The sequence below is a fragment of the Oncorhynchus nerka genome, linkage group LG11, assembly GCF_034236695.1.
Source record: "Oncorhynchus nerka isolate Pitt River linkage group LG11, Oner_Uvic_2.0, whole genome shotgun sequence".
Taxonomy (NCBI): Eukaryota; Metazoa; Chordata; class Actinopteri; order Salmoniformes; family Salmonidae; genus Oncorhynchus; species Oncorhynchus nerka.
This window is the reverse complement of record NC_088406.1, coordinates 16,255,996-16,276,636: the sequence shown is the minus strand read 5'-3', so window position 1 is coordinate 16,276,636 and position 20,641 is coordinate 16,255,996. Positions and strand designations below refer to the sequence as shown.

The 20,641-nt window shown below is 49.1% G+C and overlaps 1 protein-coding gene across 4 annotated transcripts in view; it reads right to left on the bottom strand.

The window, feature by feature from the left end:
* LOC115124410 (F-BAR and double SH3 domains protein 2-like) overlaps nucleotides 1-20,641 on the bottom strand; it is a 124,297-nt gene that overhangs the window by 12,841 nt on the left and 90,815 nt on the right. For 2 of the 4 annotated variants that reach the window (XM_065024247.1, XM_065024249.1), the window contains 5 exons: nucleotides 11,780-11,899; nucleotides 11,566-11,670; nucleotides 9,625-9,783; nucleotides 7,906-8,031; nucleotides 3,351-3,434 (listed from right to left, as the gene is read on the bottom strand). In XM_065024247.1, coding sequence (XP_064880319.1) covers nucleotides 3,351-3,434; nucleotides 7,906-8,031; nucleotides 9,625-9,783; nucleotides 11,566-11,670; nucleotides 11,780-11,899 — 594 coding nt within the window. The remainder of the gene's footprint in view (nucleotides 1-3,350; nucleotides 3,435-7,905; nucleotides 8,032-9,624; nucleotides 9,784-11,565; nucleotides 11,671-11,779; nucleotides 11,900-20,641) is intronic. The other 2 variants (XM_065024248.1, XM_065024250.1) reach the window with 2 other exon arrangements.

The following is a 20,641-nucleotide window of genomic DNA, read 5'->3' as shown; positions in this document are numbered from 1 at the left end:
TCACTGTAAGGTCTACTACACCTGTTGTATTCAGTATTTCACTGTGAGGTCTACACCTGTTGTATTCAGCATTTCACTGTAAGGTCTACTACACCTGTTGTATTCAGCATTTCACTGTGAGGTCTACTACACCTGTTGTATTCAGCATTTCACTGTAAGGTCTACTACACCTGTTGTATTCAGCATTTCACTGTAAGGTCTACTACACCTGTTGTATTCAGCATTTCACTGTAAGGTCTACTACACCTGTTGTATTCAGCATTTCACTGTAAGGTCTACTACACCTGTTGTATTCAGCATTTCACTGTAAGGTCTACTACACCTGTTGTATTCAGCATTTCACTGTAAGGTCTACTACACCTGTTGTATTCAGCATTTCACTGTAAGGTCTACACCTCTTGTATTCAGCATTTCACTGTAAGGTCTACTACACCTCTTGTATTCAGCATTTCACTGTAAGGTCTACTACACCTGTTGTATTCAGCATTTCACTGTAAGGTCTACTACACCTGTTGTATTCAGCATTTCACTGTAAGGTCTACTACATCTGTTGTATTCAGCATTTCACTGTAAGGTCTACACCTCTTGTATTCAGCATTTCACTGTAAGGTCTACTACACCTCTTGTATTCAGCATTTCACTGTAAGGTCTACTACACCTGTTGTATTCAGCATTTCACTGTAAGGTATACTACACCTGTTGTATTCAGCATTTCACTGTAAGGTCTACTACACCTGTTGTATTCAGCATTTCACTGTGAGGTCTACACCTGTTGTATTCAGCATTTCACTGTAAGGTCTACTACACCTGTTGTATTCGGCATTTCACTGTAAGGTCTACTACACCTGTTGTATTCAGCATTTCACTGTAAGGTCTACTACATCTGTTGTATTCAGCATTTCACTGTAAGGTCTACACCTCTTGTATTCAGCATTTCACTGTAAGGTCTACTACACCTCTTGTATTCAGCATTTCACTGTAAGGTCTACTACACCTGTTGTATTCGGCATTTCACTGTAAGGTCTACACCTCTTGTATTCAGCATTTCACTGTAAGGTCTACTACACCTCTTGTATTCAGCATTTCACTGTAAGGTCTACTACACCTGTTGTATTCAGCATTTCACTGTAAGGTCTACTACACCTGTTGTATTCGGCATTTCACTGTAAGGTCTACTACACCTCTTGTATTCAGCATTTCACTGTAAGGTCTACTACACCTGTTGTATTCAGCATTTCACTGTAAGGTCTACTACATCTGTTGTATTCAGCATTTCACTGTAAGGTCTACACCTCTTGTATTCAGCATTTCACTGTAAGGTCTACTACACCTCTTGTATTCAGCATTTCACTGTAAGGTCTACTACACCTGTTGTATTCGGCATTTCACTGTAAGGTCTACACCTCTTGTATTCAGCATTTCACTGTAAGGTCTACTACACCTGTTGTATTCGGCATTTCACTGTAAGGTCTACTACACCTCTTGTATTCAGCATTTCACTGTAAGGTCTACTACACCTGTTGTATTCAGCATTTCACTGTAAGGTCTACTACACCTGTTGTATTTGGCATTTCACTGTAAGGTCTACTACACCTGTTGTATTCAGTATTTCACTGTAAGGTTTACACCTGTTGTATTCAGCATTTCACTGTAAGGTCTACTACACCTGTTGTATTCGGCATTTCACTGTAAGGTCTACTACACCTGTTGTATTCGGCATTTCACTGTAAGGTCTACTACACCTGTTGTATTCGGCATTTCACTGTAAGGTCTACTACACCTGTTGTATTCAGCATTTCACTGTAAGGTCTACTACACCTGTTGTATTCAGCATTTCACTGTAAGGTCTACTACACCTGTTGTATTCGGCATTTCACTGTAAGGTCTACTACACCTGTTGTATTCAGCATTTCACTGTAAGGTATACTACACCTGTTGTATTCAGCATTTCACTGTAAGGTATACTACACCTGTTGTATTCAGCATTTCACTGTAAGGTCTACTACACCTGTTGTATTCAGCATTTCACTGTAAGGTCTACTACACCTGTTGTATTCAGCATTTCACTGTAAGGTCTACTACACCTGTTGTATTCAGCATTTCACTGTGAGGTCTACTACACCTGTTGTATTCGGCATTTCACTGTAAGGTCTACTACACCTGTTGTATTCGGCATTTCACTGTAAGGTCTACTACACCTGTTGTATTCGGCATTTCACTGTAAGGTATACTACACCTGTTGTATTCAGCATTTCACTGTAAGGTCTACTACACCTGTTGTATTCAGCATTTCACTGTAAGGTCTACTACACCTGTTGTATTCAGCATTTCACTGTAAGGTCTACTACACCTGTTGTATTCAGCATTCCACTGTAAGGTCTACTACACCTGTTGTATTCAGCATTTCACTGTAAGGTCTACTACACCTGTTGTATTCAGCATTTCACTGTAAGGTCTACTACACCTGTTGTATTCAGCATTTCACTGTAAGGTCTACTACACCTGTTGTATTCACCATTTCACTGTAAGGTCTACTACACCTGTTGTATTCGGCATTTCACTGTAAGGTCTACTACACCTGTTGTATTCAGCATTTCATTGTAAGGTCTACTACACCTGTTGTATTCAGCATTTCACTGTAAGGTCTACTACACCTGTTGTATTCAGCATTTCACTGTAAGGTCTACTACACCTGTTGTATTCAGCATTCCACTGTAAGGTCTACTACACCTGTTGTATTCAGCATTTCACTGTAAGGTCTACTACACCTGTTGTATTCAGCATTTCACTGTAAGGTCTACTACACCTGTTGTATTCAGCATTTCACTGTAAGGTCTACTACACCTGTTGTATTCACCATTTCACTGTAAGGTCTACTACACCTGTTGTATTCGGCATTTCACTGTAAGGTCTACTACACCTGTTGTATTCAGCATTTCATTGTAAGGTCTACTACACCTGTTGTATTCACCATTTCACTGTAAGGTCTACTACACCTCTTGTATTCAGCATTTCACTGTAAGGTCTACTACACCTCTTGTATTCAGCATTTCACTGTAAGGTCTACTACACCTGTTGTATTCGGCATTTCACTGTAAGGTCTACTACACCTGTTGTATTCGGCATTTCACTGTAAGGTCTACTACACCTGTTGTATTCAGCATTTCACTGTAAGGTCTACTACACCTGTTGTATTCAGCATTTCACTGTAAGGTCTACTACACCTGTTGTATTCAGCATTTCACTGTAAGGTCTACTACACCTGTTGTATTCAGCATTTCACTGTAAGGTATACTACACCTGTTGTATTCGGCGCACGTGACAAACTTTGATTTGATTGTTGTTGTTACCTTGACCCAGTCCTCCATGTCTCCATCCTCTATCACCTCCAACATCTCATGCTCCTCTATACTCAACTCATCTGGCTGAGATGCCTAGAGACACAGATAGAGACACAGACAGAGACACGGACGGGCGGAGGGAGACAGACAGACAGACAGACAGACAGACAGACAGACAGACAGACAGACAGACAGACAGACAGACAGAGAGGAGGAGGAAAGGAGGAGAGGAGAAACGGAGGAGAGGAGAAAAGGAGGAGAGGAGGAGAGGAGAGTATTAACCAATGGACAATACAAACTGATATTTTATGGCTCTAATGTTACATGCGTTCAGTGTTCAGATGGGTGGAGCCCCCTGACCCTGATGGGTGGAGCCCCTGACCCTGACGAGTGGAGCCCCCTGACCCTGATGGGTGGAGCCCCCTGACCCTGATGGGTGGAGCCCCCTGACCTGACACTGACGGGTGGAGCCCCCTGAGCTGACCCTGACGGGTGGAGCCCCCTGACCCTGATGGATGTAGCCCCCTGACCCTGAAGAGTGGAGCCCCCTGACCCTGATGAGTGGAGCCCCCTGACCCTGATGAGTGGAGCCCCCTGACCTGACCCTGATGGGTGGAGCCCCCTGACCCTGATGGGTGTAGCCCCCTGAACCTGACGAGTGGAGCCCCTGAACCTAATGAGTGGAGCCCCTGATCCTGACCCTGATGGGTGGAGCCCCTGACCCTGACCTGACGGGTGGAGTCCCCTGACCCTGATGGGTGGAGCCCCTGACCCTGACGAGTGTAGCCCCTGAACCTGACCCTAATGGGTGGAGCCCCTAACAAGTGTAGCCCGCTGACCCTGAAGAGTGGAGCCCCTGACCCTGATGGGTGGAGCCCCTGACCCTGATGGGTGTAGCCCCTGACCCTGACTTGACCCTGACTGAGTGGAGCCCCTGACCCTGATGAGTGGAGCCCCTGATCCTGACCCTGACCTGACCCTGATGGGCCCCTGACCCTGATGGAGCCCCCTGACCCTGATGGGTGGAGCCCCTGACCTTGATGGGTGGAGCCCCTGACCCTGATGGGTGGAGCCCCCTGACCCTGATGGGTGTAGCCCCTGACCCTAATGAGTGGAGCTCCCTGACCCTGATGAGTGGAGCCCCTGACCCTGAAGAGTGGAGCCCCTGACCCTGAAGAGTGGAGCCCCTGACTCTGACCCTGATGAGTGGAGCCCCCTGATCCTGACCCTGATGGGTGGAGCCCCTGACCCTGATGGGTGGAGCCCCCTGACCCTGATGGGTGGAGCCCCTGACCCTGATGGGTGGAGCCCCTGACCCTGATGGGTGGAGCCCCTGACCCTGACGAGTGTAGCCCCCTGAACCTGACCTGACGCAGTGGAGCCCCCTGAACCTGACCCTAATGGGTGGAGCCCCTGACAAGTGTAGCCCGCTGACCCTGAAGAGTGGAGCCCCTGACCCTGACGGGTGGAGCCCCTGACCCTGATGGGTGTAGCCCCCTGACCCTGATGGGTGGAGCCCCTGACCCTGATGGGTGTAGCCCCTGACCCTGACGAGTGGAGCCCCCTGACCCTGACTTGACCCTGACGAGTGGAGCCCCTGACCCTGACCTGACCCTGATGGGCCCCCTGACCCTGATGGAGCCCCCTGACCCTGACCTTGATGGGTGGAGCCCCTGACCTTGATGGGTGGAGCCCCTGACCCTGATGGGTGGAGCCCCTGACCTGATGGGTGGAGCCCCTGACCCTGATGGGTGTAGCCCCTGACCCTAATGAGTGGAGCTCCCTGACCCTGATGAGTGGAGCCCCCTGACCCTGAAGAGTGGAGCCCCTGACCCTAACGAGTGGAGCCCCTGACTCTGACCCTGATGAGTGGAGCCCCTGATCCTGACCCTGATGGGTGGAGCCCCTGACCCTGAAGAGTGGAGCCCCTGACCCCGACCCTGGTGGGTGGAGCCCCTGACCCTGACGGGTGGAGCCCCTGACCCTGATCTGACCCTGAAGGGTAGAGCCCCTGACCCTAATGGGTGGAGCCCCTGACGGGTGGAGCCCCTGACCCTGATCTGACCCTGACGGGTGGAGCCCCTGACCTTGATGGGTGGAGCCCCTGACCCTGATGGGTGGAGCCCCTGACCCTGATCTGACCCTGACGGGTAGAGCCCCTGACCCTGACCTTGATGGGTGGAGCCCCTGACCCTGACGGGTGGAGCCCCTGACCCTGACCTTGATGGGTGGAGCCCCTGTCCCCGACCTGCCCCTGATGGGTGGAGCCCCTGACCCTGACGGGTGGAGCCCCTGACCCCGACCCTGATGGGTGACGCCCCTGACCTTGATGGGTGGAGCCCCTGAAGCTGACCCTGATGGGTGGAGCCCCTGACCCTGATGGGTGTAGCCCCTGACCCTGACGGGTGGAGCTCCTGACCCCGACCTGACCCTGATGGGTGGAGCCCCTGACCCTAATGAGTGGAGCCCCTGACCCTGAAGAGTGGAGCCCCCTGACTCTAACGAGTGTAGCCCCCTGACCCTAATGAGTGGAGCCCCCTGACCCTGAAGAGTGGAGCCCCTGACCCTGAAGAGTGGAGCCCCCTGACCCTGAAGAGTGGAGCCCCTGACCCTGATCTGACCCTGACGGGTGGAGCCCCTGACCTTGATGGGTGGAGCTCCTGACCCTGATGGGTGGAGCCCCCTGAAGCTGACCCTGATGGGTGGAGCCCCTGACCCTGATGGGTGTAGCCCCTGAACCTAATGAGTGGAGCCCCTGACCCTGAAGAGTGGAGCCCCTGACCCTAATGAGTGGAGCCCCTGACCCTGAAGAGTGGAGCCCCTGATCCTGAAGAGTGGAGCCCCTGACCCTGAAGAGTGGATTCCCTGACCCTGAAGAGTGGAGCCCCCTGACCCTGATGGGTGTAGCTCCCTGACCCTAATGAGTGTAGCCCCCTGACCCTGATGGGTGGAGCCCCTGAAGCTGACCCTGATGGGTGGAGCCCCCTGACCCTGATGGGTGGAGCCCCCTGACCCTGATGGGTGGAGCCCCTGACCCTAATGAGTGGAGCCCCTGACCCTAATGAGTGGAGCCCCTGACCCTAATGAGTGGAGCCCCTGACCCTAATGAGTGTAGCCCCCTGAAGCTGACCCTGATGGGTGGAGCCCCTGACCCTGATGGGTGTAGCCCCTGACCCTGATGAGTGGAGCCCCTGACCCTGAAGAGTGGAGCCCCCTGACCCTGATGGGTGGAGCCCCTGACCCTGACCCGACCCTGATGGGTGGAGCCCCTGACCCTGAAGAGTGGAGCACCCTGACCCTGATGGGTGGAGCCCCCTGACCCGACCCTGATGGGTGGAGCCCCCTGACCCTTACCCTGATGGGTGGAGCCCCTTGACCCTGATGGGTGGAGCCCCTTGACCCTGATGGGTGGAGCCCCTTGACCCTGACCTCACCCTGATGGGTGCAGCCCCCTGACCCTGGGTGGAGCCCCCTGACCCGACCCTGATGGGTGGAGCCCCCTGACCCTGATGGGTGGAGCCCCTTGACCCTGATGGGTGGAGCCCCTTGACCCTGGTGGAGCCAAAAATGTTTGCATAGCTCTTTTACACACCTTCATGTTGATGTACATATTACTACATCATCTGTCTAGATAAAGAATGTTTGTGGAAATACATTATAGCATAGCTAAGCAAATATACTGAGTGTTCAAAACATTAAGAACACCTGCTCTTTCTATGACAGACTGACCAGGTGAACCCAGGTGAAAGCTATGATCCCTTATTGATGTCACTTGTTAAATCCACTTAAATCAGTGGAGGTGAAGGGGAGGAGACGGATTAAAGAAGGATTTTTAAGCCTTGAGACAATTGAGACATGGATTGTGTATGAGTGCCATTCAGAGGGTGAACGGGCAAGACAAAAGATTTAAATAACTTTGAACAGGGTATGGAATTAGGTGCCAGGCATACCGGTTGTGTCAAGAACTGCAACACTGCTGGGTTTTTCACGCTCAACAGTTTCCTGTCTGTATCAAGAAACCACCCAAAGGACATCCAGCCAACTTGACACGACTGTGGAAAGCAATGGAGTCAACATGGACCAGCATCCCTGTGGAACGCTTTCAACACCTTGTAGAGTCAACATGGGCCAGCATCCCTGTGGAACGCTTTCAACACCTTGTAGAGTCAACATGGACCAGCATCCCTGTGGAACGCTTTCAACACCTTGTAGAGTCAACATGGACCAGCATCCCTGTGGAACGCTTTCAACACCTTGTAGAGTCAACATGGACCAGCATCCCTGTGGAACGCTTTCAACACCTTGTAGAGTCAACATGGACCAGCATCCCTGTGGAACGCTTTCAACACCTTGTAGAGTCAACATGGACCAGCATCCCTGTGGAACGCTTTCAACACCTTGTAGAGTCAACATGGACCAGCATCCCTGTGGAACGCTTTCAACACCTTGTAGAGTCAACATGGACCAGCATCCCTGTGGAACGCTTTCAACACCTTGTAGAGTTCATGTCCCGACGAATTGAGGCTGTTCTGGGAGCAAAAGGGGGGAGAGGGGGGTGTATTACCTTGTATGAGTAGAGGACTTTGCAGGTGAGTGGGTAGTTCCTGAGAGTCCCAGAGGGGCTGGAGTTGCTGTCATCAAACACCTCCATGTTCTCCTCACCCTCCGACCGCTCCAGGTCAACTGGGCCCTACACACACATCACAATGAGCTACTTCCAACGCTCCAGTGTGGTTCTCTCTCCTCCTTCTGAGTCAGATGATGTGAAGTGTGTCTCTGTAAAACCTTTATGTCCTGACCCCTCCTCTAACTGTCCTCAGGGAACCTCATTGGCTCAGAGAGATCAGGTGGCATATGGGCCCACCCTCCTTGGGACCGGATACAGCAACCCAATCAGGGTTTTGGTCTGTCTGTGTTTTCAAAACTCACTATGTTCCCGATAGGAAGCTTAGTCGTGTGTGTGATGTGTGTTCCCTTTCCCGAAAAAAGAAACTCATTCTGCTTTTAATAATGTATAAACACCTTGATGTTGTCAAGCAAAAAGCAAACATAGCTGTCCTTACTAATTCCTGCTCTTACAAATCAATATGTAACAGGTGTCATCATCATGGCCAGAAGGGATTCTAACAAGAGGATGGTACTATAGTATACTAGTAGTTATCACCTTGAGGAAAAGATACTTCATTCTCCATCACACTGATAAACCAGACTGGTGTGAAATGAACACTGGGCCAATGGAACAGAGCACTCATTCTGTCACTCTTCTCCTTTCTGTCATCCACTTTCTCCTCCTCTTCACCCTCCTCCTTTCCTTTGGTTTCCGTTTCCCATTATCACTCTCCCCATCTCCCCTCCTCCAATCTTCACCCCCCCTTTCTCTCTCCTTCCTCTCAGTCTTCACCCCCTCTCTCCCTCCTTCCTCTCAGTCTTCACCCACCCCCTCTCTCTCTCCTTCCTCTCAGTCTTCACCCCCTCTCTCTCCCTCCTTCCTCTCAGTCTTCACCCACCCCCTCTCTCTCTCCTTCCTCTCAGTCTTCACCCCCTCTCTCTCCTTCCTCTCAGTCTTCACCCCCCCCCCTCTCTCCCTCCTTCCTCAGTCTTCACCCCCCCTCTCTCTCTCTCCCTCCTTCCTCTCAGTCTTCACCCCCCCCTCTCTCTCTCTCTCCCTCCTTCCTGTCTTCACCCCTCCCTCTCCCTCCTTCCCTCAGTCTTCACCCACCCCCTCTCTCTCTCCACCCCCCTCTCTCTCTCCCTCCTTCCTCTCAGTCTTCACCCACCCCCCCTCTCTCTCTCCCTCCTTCCTCTCAGTCTTCACCCCCTCTCTCTCCTTCCTCTCAGTCTTCACCCCCTCTCTCTCCCTCCTTCCTCTCAATCTTCACCCACCCCCTCTCTCTCCCTCCTTCCTCTCAGTCTTCACCCCCCCTCTCTCTCTCTCTCTCCCTCCTTCCTCTCAGTCTTCACCCCCCCTCTCTCGTGGTTGCTGCAGTGTCATATGAACAGAATGTTAAGTGATGAAGATGAGCAGAGACTGCTTACCTCAACATCCTGCTGACACACACACACACACACACACACACACACACACACACACACAAGCCAAAGTGCTGAAGCCCACACACATGCCTTGGTTGCCCTGTGGTAAAGAAACAGTCTGGGGTGATGACATGTAGTGGGAGAGAGGCATTTCAGTGACTGTAGTGTAGAGTGAGGGATTGTGGGTAGTTTCCTCCAAAGTGTGGAACGGTGGTGTAGTGAGAGGCAGGGGGGGGGGCAGGTGTCTCACCGAGAGTGAGGGATCGTGGGTAGTATAGTTTAGCGTAGCCCAGCGCTCATTCTCCAGCTCCTCCATCACCTGGTTCATGGCGCTCTTCAGCCAGGTATCCACGGCAACGCCCACCTGTCTCAGCAGGTCCAAACGAGCCTCTGCCTTCAGCTTTACTGTCTAGAGTGAGAGAGAGGTTACATACATGGACACACACACATACACTGCTGGGTAATCAATACGACTGACAGGGGCCGTTGGAGGACTCAATCTATCCCATCAGCACTCACAGGTCACCTGTCAGCCCAACATCTATGGTGGAAAGTTATATCAGTTATCATCATCACGTCTATGGTGGAGCAGCACGTCAGCAACCGTCAGTCTCTCTAAGGTGACTGTGGTCAGCAGTGGAGGACAGACTAACTCCAGACAGTCAAACATAAAGTCTACAAAGGTTTCCAGCCAGGTAAGTAGTATGTAGGTAAACAGGAAGTGCAGGGAGATGGACTCATTACAGTACACTTCCATGGAGATAAAAGCTATTTAATGTCTGATCATTAACAGGAAGTGGAGTGTGGATAGTTATTTATGTACACTATCACTTCCTGCTCTGACCCCGCCCACCACACATACTATTGGTTGTCCTAGCTCTGCCCCTCCCCTCAGACCCATTAAACCTAAATGGACTCAAACATTCAACAGACAGCAGGAGATAATGGGGGCAGGGAGAGAGTGGGTGAGGGAGGTGTGGAGAGGGGGGTGGAGAGAGGGGGTGGAGAGAGGGGGTAGAGAGTGTGAGGGAGGGAGGTGGAGAGGGGGTGAGGGAGGTGTAGAGAGGTGGATAGAGGGGGTGAGGGAGGTGGAGAGAGGGGGTAGAGAGCGTGAGGGAGGGAGGTGGAGAGGGAGGTGTAGAGAGGTGGATAGTGAGGGAGGTGGAGAGAGTGGGTGGAGAGTGTGAGGGAGTGGAGAGAGGGGTAGGGAGTGGGAGGGAGGTGGAGAGAGGGGAGGGAAGAAAGGGAGGGGTGGTAGAGAGTTGTCCATAGCGGTATGCATTTCACAGCTCTGTCTGTGGGCGCTATGACTATATCAGCCAGCAGGGGGGGGCCAGATAGAGGGAAATCACAGAGAGGAATGAGAGAGAAAAGGAAGGTGAGGAGGGAGAGCTGAGGAGGGAGAGCCGAGGAGAGAGAGCTGAGGAGGAGGAGAGACAGCTGAGGAGGAGGAGGGAGAGCTGAGGAGGAGGAGTAGGGAGAGCTGAGGAGGAGTAGGGAGAGCTGAGGAGGAGGAGTAGGGAGAGCTGAGGAGGAGGCTGGAGAGCTGAGGAGGAGGCGGGAGAACTTAGGAGGAGGAGAGAGAGCTGAGGAGGAGTAGGGAGAGCTGAGGAGGATGAGGGAGAGCTGAGGAGGAGGCTGGAGAGCTGAGGAGGAGGCGGGAGAGCTGAGGAGGAGGAGAGAGAGCTGAGGAGGAGGAGAGAGAGCTGAGGAGGAGGAGGAGAGAGAGCTGAGGAGGAGCAGGGAGAGCTGAGGAGGAGGCGGGAGAGCTGAGGAGGAGGCGGGAGAGCTGAGGAGGAGGCGGGCGAGCTGTGGAGGAGGTGGGAGAGCTGAGGAGGAGCAGGGAGAGCTGAGGAGGAGGAGGGAGAGTTGAGGAGGAACAGGGAGAGCTGAGGAGGAGGAGGGAGAGTTGAGGAGGAGGAGGGAGAGCTGAGGAGGAGGAGGGAGAGCTGAGGAGGAGGAGAGAGAGCTGAGGAGGAGGAGGAGAGCTGAGGAGGAGGAGAGAGAGCTGAGGAGGAGGGGAGAGCTGAGGAGGAGGAGAGAGAGCTGAGGAGGAGGTGGGAGAACTGAGGAGATGGATTGATCTGATTCATAGACTGACAGGCTGCCTATGAGAGAATCGATGGAGAGACAACTCTACTTGGAGAAGGGGGGGGGGTATAGGTCTACCTTATTTCCTACAAACACGCACCTCAGCCTTGCGGATGTTCTCTTTGGTATCCTCTATCTTCAGCTCCAGATCAAGCCGGCCCTGCTCTGTTTGAGGAACTCCCAGTGTCTCACATTCCTCCAGGCTCTAATGGCAGACACACACACACACACTTAAATCTCACAGACTAAAATCACATCTGGTTTTCAAAGATGATCTGGACCGAGATCAACAACTAGTATGTGTGTGGACTCACTCTCTTGTAGTGGACAATATTCTTGTGTTCTCGGGCCATTCTGGTTGCCCATTTCCTGGCCTCCTTGTTCAGACTGTGCTCCTCTGTCGGGCTCCCCGTGTCTGTCTCCAACTTACGACTCTACCACCCACCCACCCACACACACACACACACATAGTTACCATGGAGATAAGAAGAACACAACCCCCTCTTCCTAAGCGGTTACCATGGAAATTATGGAATGTGATTCTAATATCCTAAATAAAGACTCTGCTACATCAAGTACCCCTGGACACAGCTACCTAGCAACCACACCAAGTAGCCCTGGATACAGCTACCTAGCAACCACACCAGGTAGCCCTGAATATAGCTACCTAGCAACCACACCATGTACCCCTGTATATAGCTACCGAGCAACCACACCAAGTTACCCCTGGATACAGCTATCAAGCAACCACACCATGTACAGTACCCCTGGAAACAGCTATTTAACAACCACACCAAGTAATCCTGGATACAGCTACCTAAAAACCACACCATGTACAGTACCCCTGGATATAGCTACCTAGCAACCACACCAAGTACCCCTGGATACAGCTACATTGCAACCACACCAAGTACCCCTGGACACAACTACCTAGCAACCACACCAATTACCCCTGGATACAGCTACCTAGCAACCACACCAAGTGCCCCTGGATACAGCGACCTAGCAACCACACCAAGTACCCCTGGATACAGCTACCTAGCAACCACACCAAGTACAAGTACCCTGGACACAGCTACCTAGCAACCACACCAGGTTTCCCCTGGATACAGCTACCTAGTAACCACACCAAGTTACCCCTGGATACAGCTACCTAGCAACCACACCAAGTACCTCTGGACACAGCTATGTAGCAACCACACCATATACAGTACCCCTGGATACAGCTATCTAGCAACCACACCATGTACAGTACCCCTGGATACAGCTACCTAGCAACCACACCATTTACCCCTGCTGGATACAGCTACCTAGCAACCACACCATGTACAGTACCCCTGGATACAGCTACCTAGCAACCACCCCATGTACCCCTGGATACAGCTACCTAGCAACCACACCATGTACAGTACCCCTGGATACAGTAACCTAGCAACCACCCCATGTACCCCTGGATACAGCTACCTAGCAACCACACCATGTACAGTACCCTTGGATACAGCTACCTAGCAACCACACCAAGTACAGTACAACTCTACTCGACGCAGCTTTAGAACCCCCCTCTCACACACATACACCAGAGAACTAGATACAATAATTAGGTTTGAACTGCTGCTAGGTGGCTCCCGAGTGGCGCAGGGGTCTAAGGTACTGCATCTCAGTGCTTGAGGAGTCATTACAGACACCCTGGGTCGATTCCAGGCTGTATGACAACCGGCTGTGATTGGGAGTCCCATATGGCGGCGCACATTTGACCCAGCATTGTTCGGGTTTGGCCGGGGTAGGCCTTCATTGTAAATAAGAATTTGTTCTTAACTGACTTGCCTCGTTAAATAAAGAATACATGTAGAAAAGAGATTGATTTGAAACAGAGGGAGAGAAGAGAGTAATAGATTGATTTGAAACAGAGGGAGAGAAGAGAGTAATAGATTGATTTGAAACAGAGGGAGAGAAAAGAGAGACTGATTTGAAATGGAGGGAGAGAAAAGAGACAGACTGATTTGAAATGGAGGGAGAGAGAATAAAAAGCCTCCTATTGTTTGTCTAGAGATAACAGAGAAAACCTGCGTCTGCTGTGCAGTTCTAACACAATCTGCCTGGTACAGGCAGGGGGCTATCAAAACCACATGGAAAAGTACTGCATGTGTGTGTGAGAATGTGTGTCTGTGCGTTCCTGTGTGTGAGCATGTGTGCAGCAGATGTCTGTGTGTCTTCCCAATGGAGCCCCTCACTTCATAGCCTAGTAACACATATCCAAGTCCCCTTTCTACACTGCATTAACACACAACCATTCAGCATCAACGCCAGACCCCCTCACCTCAAACTGTCACCTCAAACTCACAACGGTCTATTTAAGGAACAGAACACATAATTGGATAAGTAGGCTATTGTGCAATCGTGTGTAATTGTAATTACCTGTACAATTCACATCAGCTACAAATAGCAGATTGTTCTTAATATGTTGAACAGTAGCTGCATAATCATATCATTGTATGTGTGAATGGGACTTATTATACAGTAGTTGGTTAGGTAGCACAAGGGTCAGGCTCAGGTAAAAGGCCTACTGTAGGTTCCCTAGAGGAATGGGCCACTGCCAGTACAATAACTAGAACTACTTCCTGTTCTAGCAGAGACTACACACCACTGGTGGTCATGGTTCAACAACCGTGGTCTTGGTGGTAACAGCTCTTCAACAACATGCTGATTAATCAACGGTCATGACGGTTAACCGACCGTCTTGGTTCAACAACCGTGGTCTTGGTGGTAACAGCTCTTCAACAACATGCTGATTAATCAACGGTCATGACGGTTAACCGACCGTCTTGGTTCAACAACCGTGGTCTTGGTTCAACAACCATGGTCTTGGTGGTAACAGCTCTTCAACAACATGCTGATTAATCAACGGTCATGACGGTTAACCGACCGTCTTGGTTCAACAACCGTGGTCTTGGTGGTAACAGCTCTTCAACAACATGCTGATTAATCAACGGTCATGACGGTTAACCGACCGTCTTGGTTCAACAACCGTGGTCTTGGTGGTAACAGCTCTTCAACAGCATGCTGATTAATCAACGGTCATGACGGTTAACCGACCGTCTTGGTTCAACAACCGTGGTCTTGGTGGTAACAGCTCTTCAACAACATGCTGATTAATCAACGGTCATGACGGTTAACCGACCATCATGGTTCAACAACCGTGGTCTTGGTGGTAACAGCTCTTCAACAACATGCTGATTAATCAACGGTCATGACGGTTAACCGACCATCATGGTTCAACAACCGTGGTCTTGGTGGTAACAGCTCTTCAACAGCATGCTGATTAATCAACGGTCATGACGGTTAACCGACCGTCTTGGTTCAACAACCGTGGTCTTGGTGGTAACAGCTCTTCAACAGCATGCTGATTAATCAACGGTCATGACGGTTAACCGACCGTCATGGTTCAACAACCGTGGTCTTGGTGGTAACAGCTCTTCAACAGCGTGCTGATTAATCAACGGTCATGACGGTTAACCGACCGTCTTGGTTCAACAACCGTGGTCTTGGTGGTAACAGCTCTTCAACAACATGCTGATTAATCAACAGTCATGACGGTTAACCGACCATCATGGTTCAACAACCGTGGTCTTGGTGGTAACAGCTCTTCAACAACATGCTGATTAATCAACGGTCATGACGGTTAACCGACCATCATGGTTCAACAACCGTGGTCTTGGTGGTAACAGCTCTTCAACAACATGCTGATTAATCAACGGTCATGACGGTTAACCGACCATCATGGTTCAACAACCGTGGTCTTGGTGGTAACAGCTCTTCAACAGCATGCTGATTAATCAACGGTCATGACGGTTAACCGACCATCATGGTTCAACAACCGTGGTCTTGGTGGTAACAGCTCTTCAACAACATGCTGATTAATCAACGGTCATGACGGTTAACCGACAGTCTTGGTTCAACAACCGTGGTCTTGGTGGTAACAGCTCTTCAACAGCATGCTGATTAATCAACGGTCATGACGGTTAACCGACCATCATGGTTCAACAACCGTGGTCTTGGTGGTAACAGCTCTTCAACAACATGCTGATTAATCAACGGTCATGATGGTTAACCGACCGTCTTGGTTCAACAACCGTGGTCTTCAACAGCATGCTAATTAATCAACGGTCATGACGGTTAACCGACCATCATGGTTCAACAGCCATCGGCCATGACAGCATGTGATGGGTAGTATGTAACGGTCATGACACTACAGCAGCAGTCATGTTAAGGCCATGTTCATGTTTATGGTCACTGGAAAACATGGTTGTGGTTATAGTGGAACAGCCATGGTTGTGGTTATAGTGGAACAGCCATGATTATAGTGGAACAGCCATGGTTGTGGTTATAGTGGAACAGCCATGGTTGTGGTTATAGTGGAACAGCCATGGTTGTGGTTATAGTGGAACAGCCATGATTATAGTGGAACAGCCATGGTTGTGGTTATAGTGGAACAGCCATGGTTGTGGTTATAGTTGCAGTGGAACAGCCATGGTTGTGGTTATAGTTATAGTGGAACAGCAATGGTTGTGGTTATAGTGGAACAGCCATGGTTGTGGTTAAAGTTATAGTGGAACAGCCATGGTTCTGGTTATAGTGGAACAGCCATGGTTGTGGTTATAGTGGAACAGCCATGGTTGTGGTTATAGTTATAGTGGAACAGCCATGGTTGTGGTTATAGTGGAACAGCCATGGTTGTGGTTATAGTGGAACAGCCATGGCTGTGGTTATAGTGGAACAGCCATGGTTGTGGTTATAGTGGAACAGCCATGGTTGTGGTTATGGAACAGCCATGGTTGTGGTTATAGTGGAACAGCCATGGTTGTGGGTTATAGTGGAACAGCCATGGTTGTGGTTATAGTTATAGTGGAACAGCCATGGTTGTGGTTATAGTGGAACAGCCATGGTTGTATAGTGGAACAGCCATGGTTGTGGTTATAGTGGAACAGCCATGGTTGTGGTTATAGTGGAACAGCCATGGTTAGTTATAGTGGAACAGCCATGGTTGTGGTTTATAGTGGAACAGCCATGGTTGTGGTTATAGTGGAACAGCCATGGTTGTGGTTATAGTTATAGTGGAACAGCCATGGTTGTGGTTTATAGTGGAACAGCCATGGTTGTGGTTATAGTTGTAGTGGAACAGCCATGGTTGTGGTAATAGTGGAACAGCCATGGTTGTGGAACAGCCATGGTTGTGGTTATAGTGGAACAGCCATGGTTGTGGTTATAGTTATAGTGGAACAGCCATGGTTGTGGTTATAGTTATAGTGGAACAGCCATGGTTGTGGTTATAGTTATAGTGGAACAGCCATGGTTGTGGTTATAGTTATAGTGGAACAGCCATGGTTGTGGTAATAGTGGAACAGCCATGGTTGTGGTTATAGTTGTAGTGGAACAGCCATGGTTGTGGTTATAGTTATAGTGGAACAGCCATGGTTGTGGTTATAGTTGTAGTGGAACAGCCATGGTTGTGGTTATAGTTGTAGTGGAACAGCCATGGTTGTGGTAATAGTGGAACAGCCATGGTTATAGTGGAACAGCCATGGTTGTGGTTAGTTAGTGGAACAGCCATGGTTGTGGTAATAGTTATAGTGGAACAGCCATGGTTGTGGTTATAGTTGTAGTGGAACAGCCATGGTTGTGGTTATAGTTGTAGTGGAACAGCCATGGTTGTGGTTATAGTTGTAGTGGAACAGCCATGGTTGTGGTAATAGTTATAGTGGAACAGCCATGGTTGTGGTTATAGTTGTAGTGGAACAGCCATGATTATAGTGGAACAGCCATGGTTGTGGTTATAGTGGAACAGCCATGGTTGTGGTTATAGTTGCAGTGGAACAGCCATGGTTGTGGTTACAGCAATGGTTGTAGTTATAGTGGAACAGCCATGGTTGTGGTTATAGTGGAACAGCCATGGTTGTGGTTATAGTGGAACAGCCATGGTTGTGGTTATAGTGGAACAGCCATGGTTGTGGTTATAGTTATAGTGGAACAGCCATGGTTGTGGTTATAGTGGAACAGCCATGGTTGTGGTTATAGTTATAGTGGAACAGCCATGGTTGTGGTTATAGTTGTAGTGGAACAGCCATGGTTGTGGTTATAGTTGTAGTGGAACAGCCATGATTATAGTGGAACAGCCATGGTTGTGGTTATAGTGGAACAGCCATGGTTGTGGTTATAGTTGCAGTGGAACAGCCATGGTTGTGGTTATAGTTATAGTGGAACAGCAATGGTTGTGGTTATAGTGGAACAGCCATGGTTGTGGTTAAAGTTATAGTGGAACAGCCATGGTTCTGGTTATAGTGGAACAGCCATGGTTGTGGTTATAGTGGAACAGCCATGGTTGTGGTTATAGTTATAGTGGAACAGCAATGGTTGTGGTTATAGTGGAACAGCCATGGTTGTGGTTATAGTTATAGTGGAACAGCCATGGTTGTGGTTATAGTGGAACAGCCATGGTTGTGGTTATAGTGGAACAGCCATGGTTGTGGTTATAGTGGAACAGCCATGGTTTTGGTTATAGTGGAACAGCCTTGGTTGTAGTTATAGTGGAACAGCCATGGTTGTGGTTATAGTTGTAGTGGAACAGCCATGGTTGTGGTTATAGTGGAACAGCCATGGTTGTGGTTATAGTTATAGTGGAACAGCCATGGTTGTGGTTATAGTTGTAGTGGAACAGCCATGGTTGTGGTTATAGTTGTAGTGGAACAGCCATGGTTGTGGTAATAGTGGAACAGCCATGGTTATAGTGGAACAGCCATGGTTGTGGTTATAGTTGTAGTGGAACAGCCATGGTTGTGGTAATAGTTATAGTGGAACAGCCATGGTTGTGGTTATAGTTGTAGTGGAACAGCCATGGTTGTGGTTATAGTTGTAGTGGAACAGCCATGGTTGTGGTTATAGTTGTAGTGGAACAGCCATGGTTGTGGTAATAGTTATAGTGGAACAGCCATGGTTGTGGTTATAGTTGTAGTGGAACAGCCATGATTATAGTGGAACAGCCATGGTTGTGGTTATAGTGGAACAGCCATGGTTGTGGTTATAGTTGCAGTGGAACAGCCATGGTTGTGGTTATAGTTATAGTGGAACAGCAATGGTTGTGGTTATAGTGGAACAGCCATGGTTGTGGTTAAAGTTATAGTGGAACAGCCATGGTTCTGGTTATAGTGGAACAGCCATGGTTGTGGTTATAGTGGAACAGCCATGGTTGTGGTTATAGTTATAGTGGAACAGCAATGGTTGTGGTTATAGTGGAACAGCCATGGTTGTGGTTATAGTTATAGTGGAACAGCCATGGTTGTGGTTATAGTGGAACAGCCATGGTTGTGGTTATAGTGGAACAGCCATGGTTGTGGTTATAGTGGAACAGCCATGGTTGTGGTTATAGTGGAACAGCCATGGTTGTGGTTATAGTGGAACAGCCATGGTTGTGGTTATAGTTGTAGTGGAACAGCCATGGTTGTGGTTATAGTGGAACAGCCATGGTTGTGGTTATAGTTATAGTGGAACAGCCATGGTTGTGGTTATAGTTGTAGTGGAACAGCCATGGTTGTGGTTATAGTTGTAGTGGAACAGCCATGGTTGTGGTAATAGTGGAACAGCCATGGTTGTGGTAATAGTGGAACAGCCATGGTTGTGGTTATAGTGGAACAGCCATGGTTGTGGTTATAGTTATAGTGGAACAGCCATGGTTGTGGTTATAGTGGAACAGCCATGGTTGTGGTTATAGTTATAGTGGAACAGCCATGGTTGTGGTTATAGTGGAACAGCCATGGTTGTGGTTATAGTGGAACAGCCATGGTTGTGGTTATAGTTATAGTGGAACAGCCATGGTTGTGGTTATAGTGGAACAGCCATGGTTGTGGTTATAGTTATAGTGGAACAGCCATGGTTGTGGTTATAGTTATAGTGGAACAGCCATGGTTGTGGTTATAGTTATAGTGGAACAGCCATGGTTGTGGTTATAGTTGTAGTGGAACAGCCATGGTTGTGGTTATAGTTGTAGTGGAACAGCCATGGTTGTGGTAATAGTGGAACAGCCATGGTTGTGGTTATAGTTATAGTGGAACAGCAATGGTTTGTGGAACAGCCATGATTATATGGAACAGCCATGGTTGTGGTTATAGTGGAACAGCCATGGTTGTGGTTATAGTTATAGTGGAACAGCCATGGTTGTGGTTGTGGTTATAGTGGAACAGCAATGGTTGTGGTTATAGTGGAACAGCCATGGTTGTGTTAAGTTATAGTGGAACAGCCATGGTTGTGGTTATAGTTGTAGTGGAACAGCCATGGTTGTGGTAATAGTGGAACAGCCATGGTTGTGGTTATAGTTATAGTGGAACAGCAATGGTTGTGGTTATAGTGGAACAGCCATGGTTGTGGTTATAGTTATAGTGGAACAGCCATGGTTGTGGTTATAGTGGAACAGCCATGGTTGTGGTTATAGTGGAACAGCCATAGTTGTGGTTATATTTATAGTGGAACAGCCATGGTTGTGGTTATAGTTATAGTGGAACAGCCATGGTTGTGGTTATAGTGGAACAGCCATGGTTGTGGTTATAGTGGAACAGCCATGGTTGTGGTTATAGTGGAACAGCCATGGTTGTGGTTATAGTGGAACAGCCATGGTTGTGGTTATAGTGGAACAGCCATGGTTGTGGTTATAGTGGAACAGCCATGGTTGTGGTTATAGTTATAGTGGAACAGCCATGGTTGTGGTTATAGTGGAACAGCCATGGTTGTGGTTATAGTTATAGTGGAACAGCCATGGTTGTGGTTATAGTTATAGTGGAACAGCCATGGTTGTGGTTATAGTGGAACAGCCATGGTTGTGGTTATAGTGGAACAGCCATGGTTGTGGTTATAGTGGAACAGCCATGGTTGTGGTTATAGTGGAACAGCCATGGTTGTGGTTATAGTGGAACAGCCATGGTTGTGGTTATAGTTATAGTGGAACAGCCATGGTTGTGGTTATAGTTGTAGTGGAACAGCCATGGTTGTGGTAATAGTGGAACAGCCATGGTTGTGGTAATAGTGGAACAGCCATGGTTGTGGTAATAGTGGAACAGCCATGGTTGTGGTAATAGTGGAACAGCCATGGTTGTGGTTATAGTGGAACAGCCATGGTTGTGGTTATAGTTATA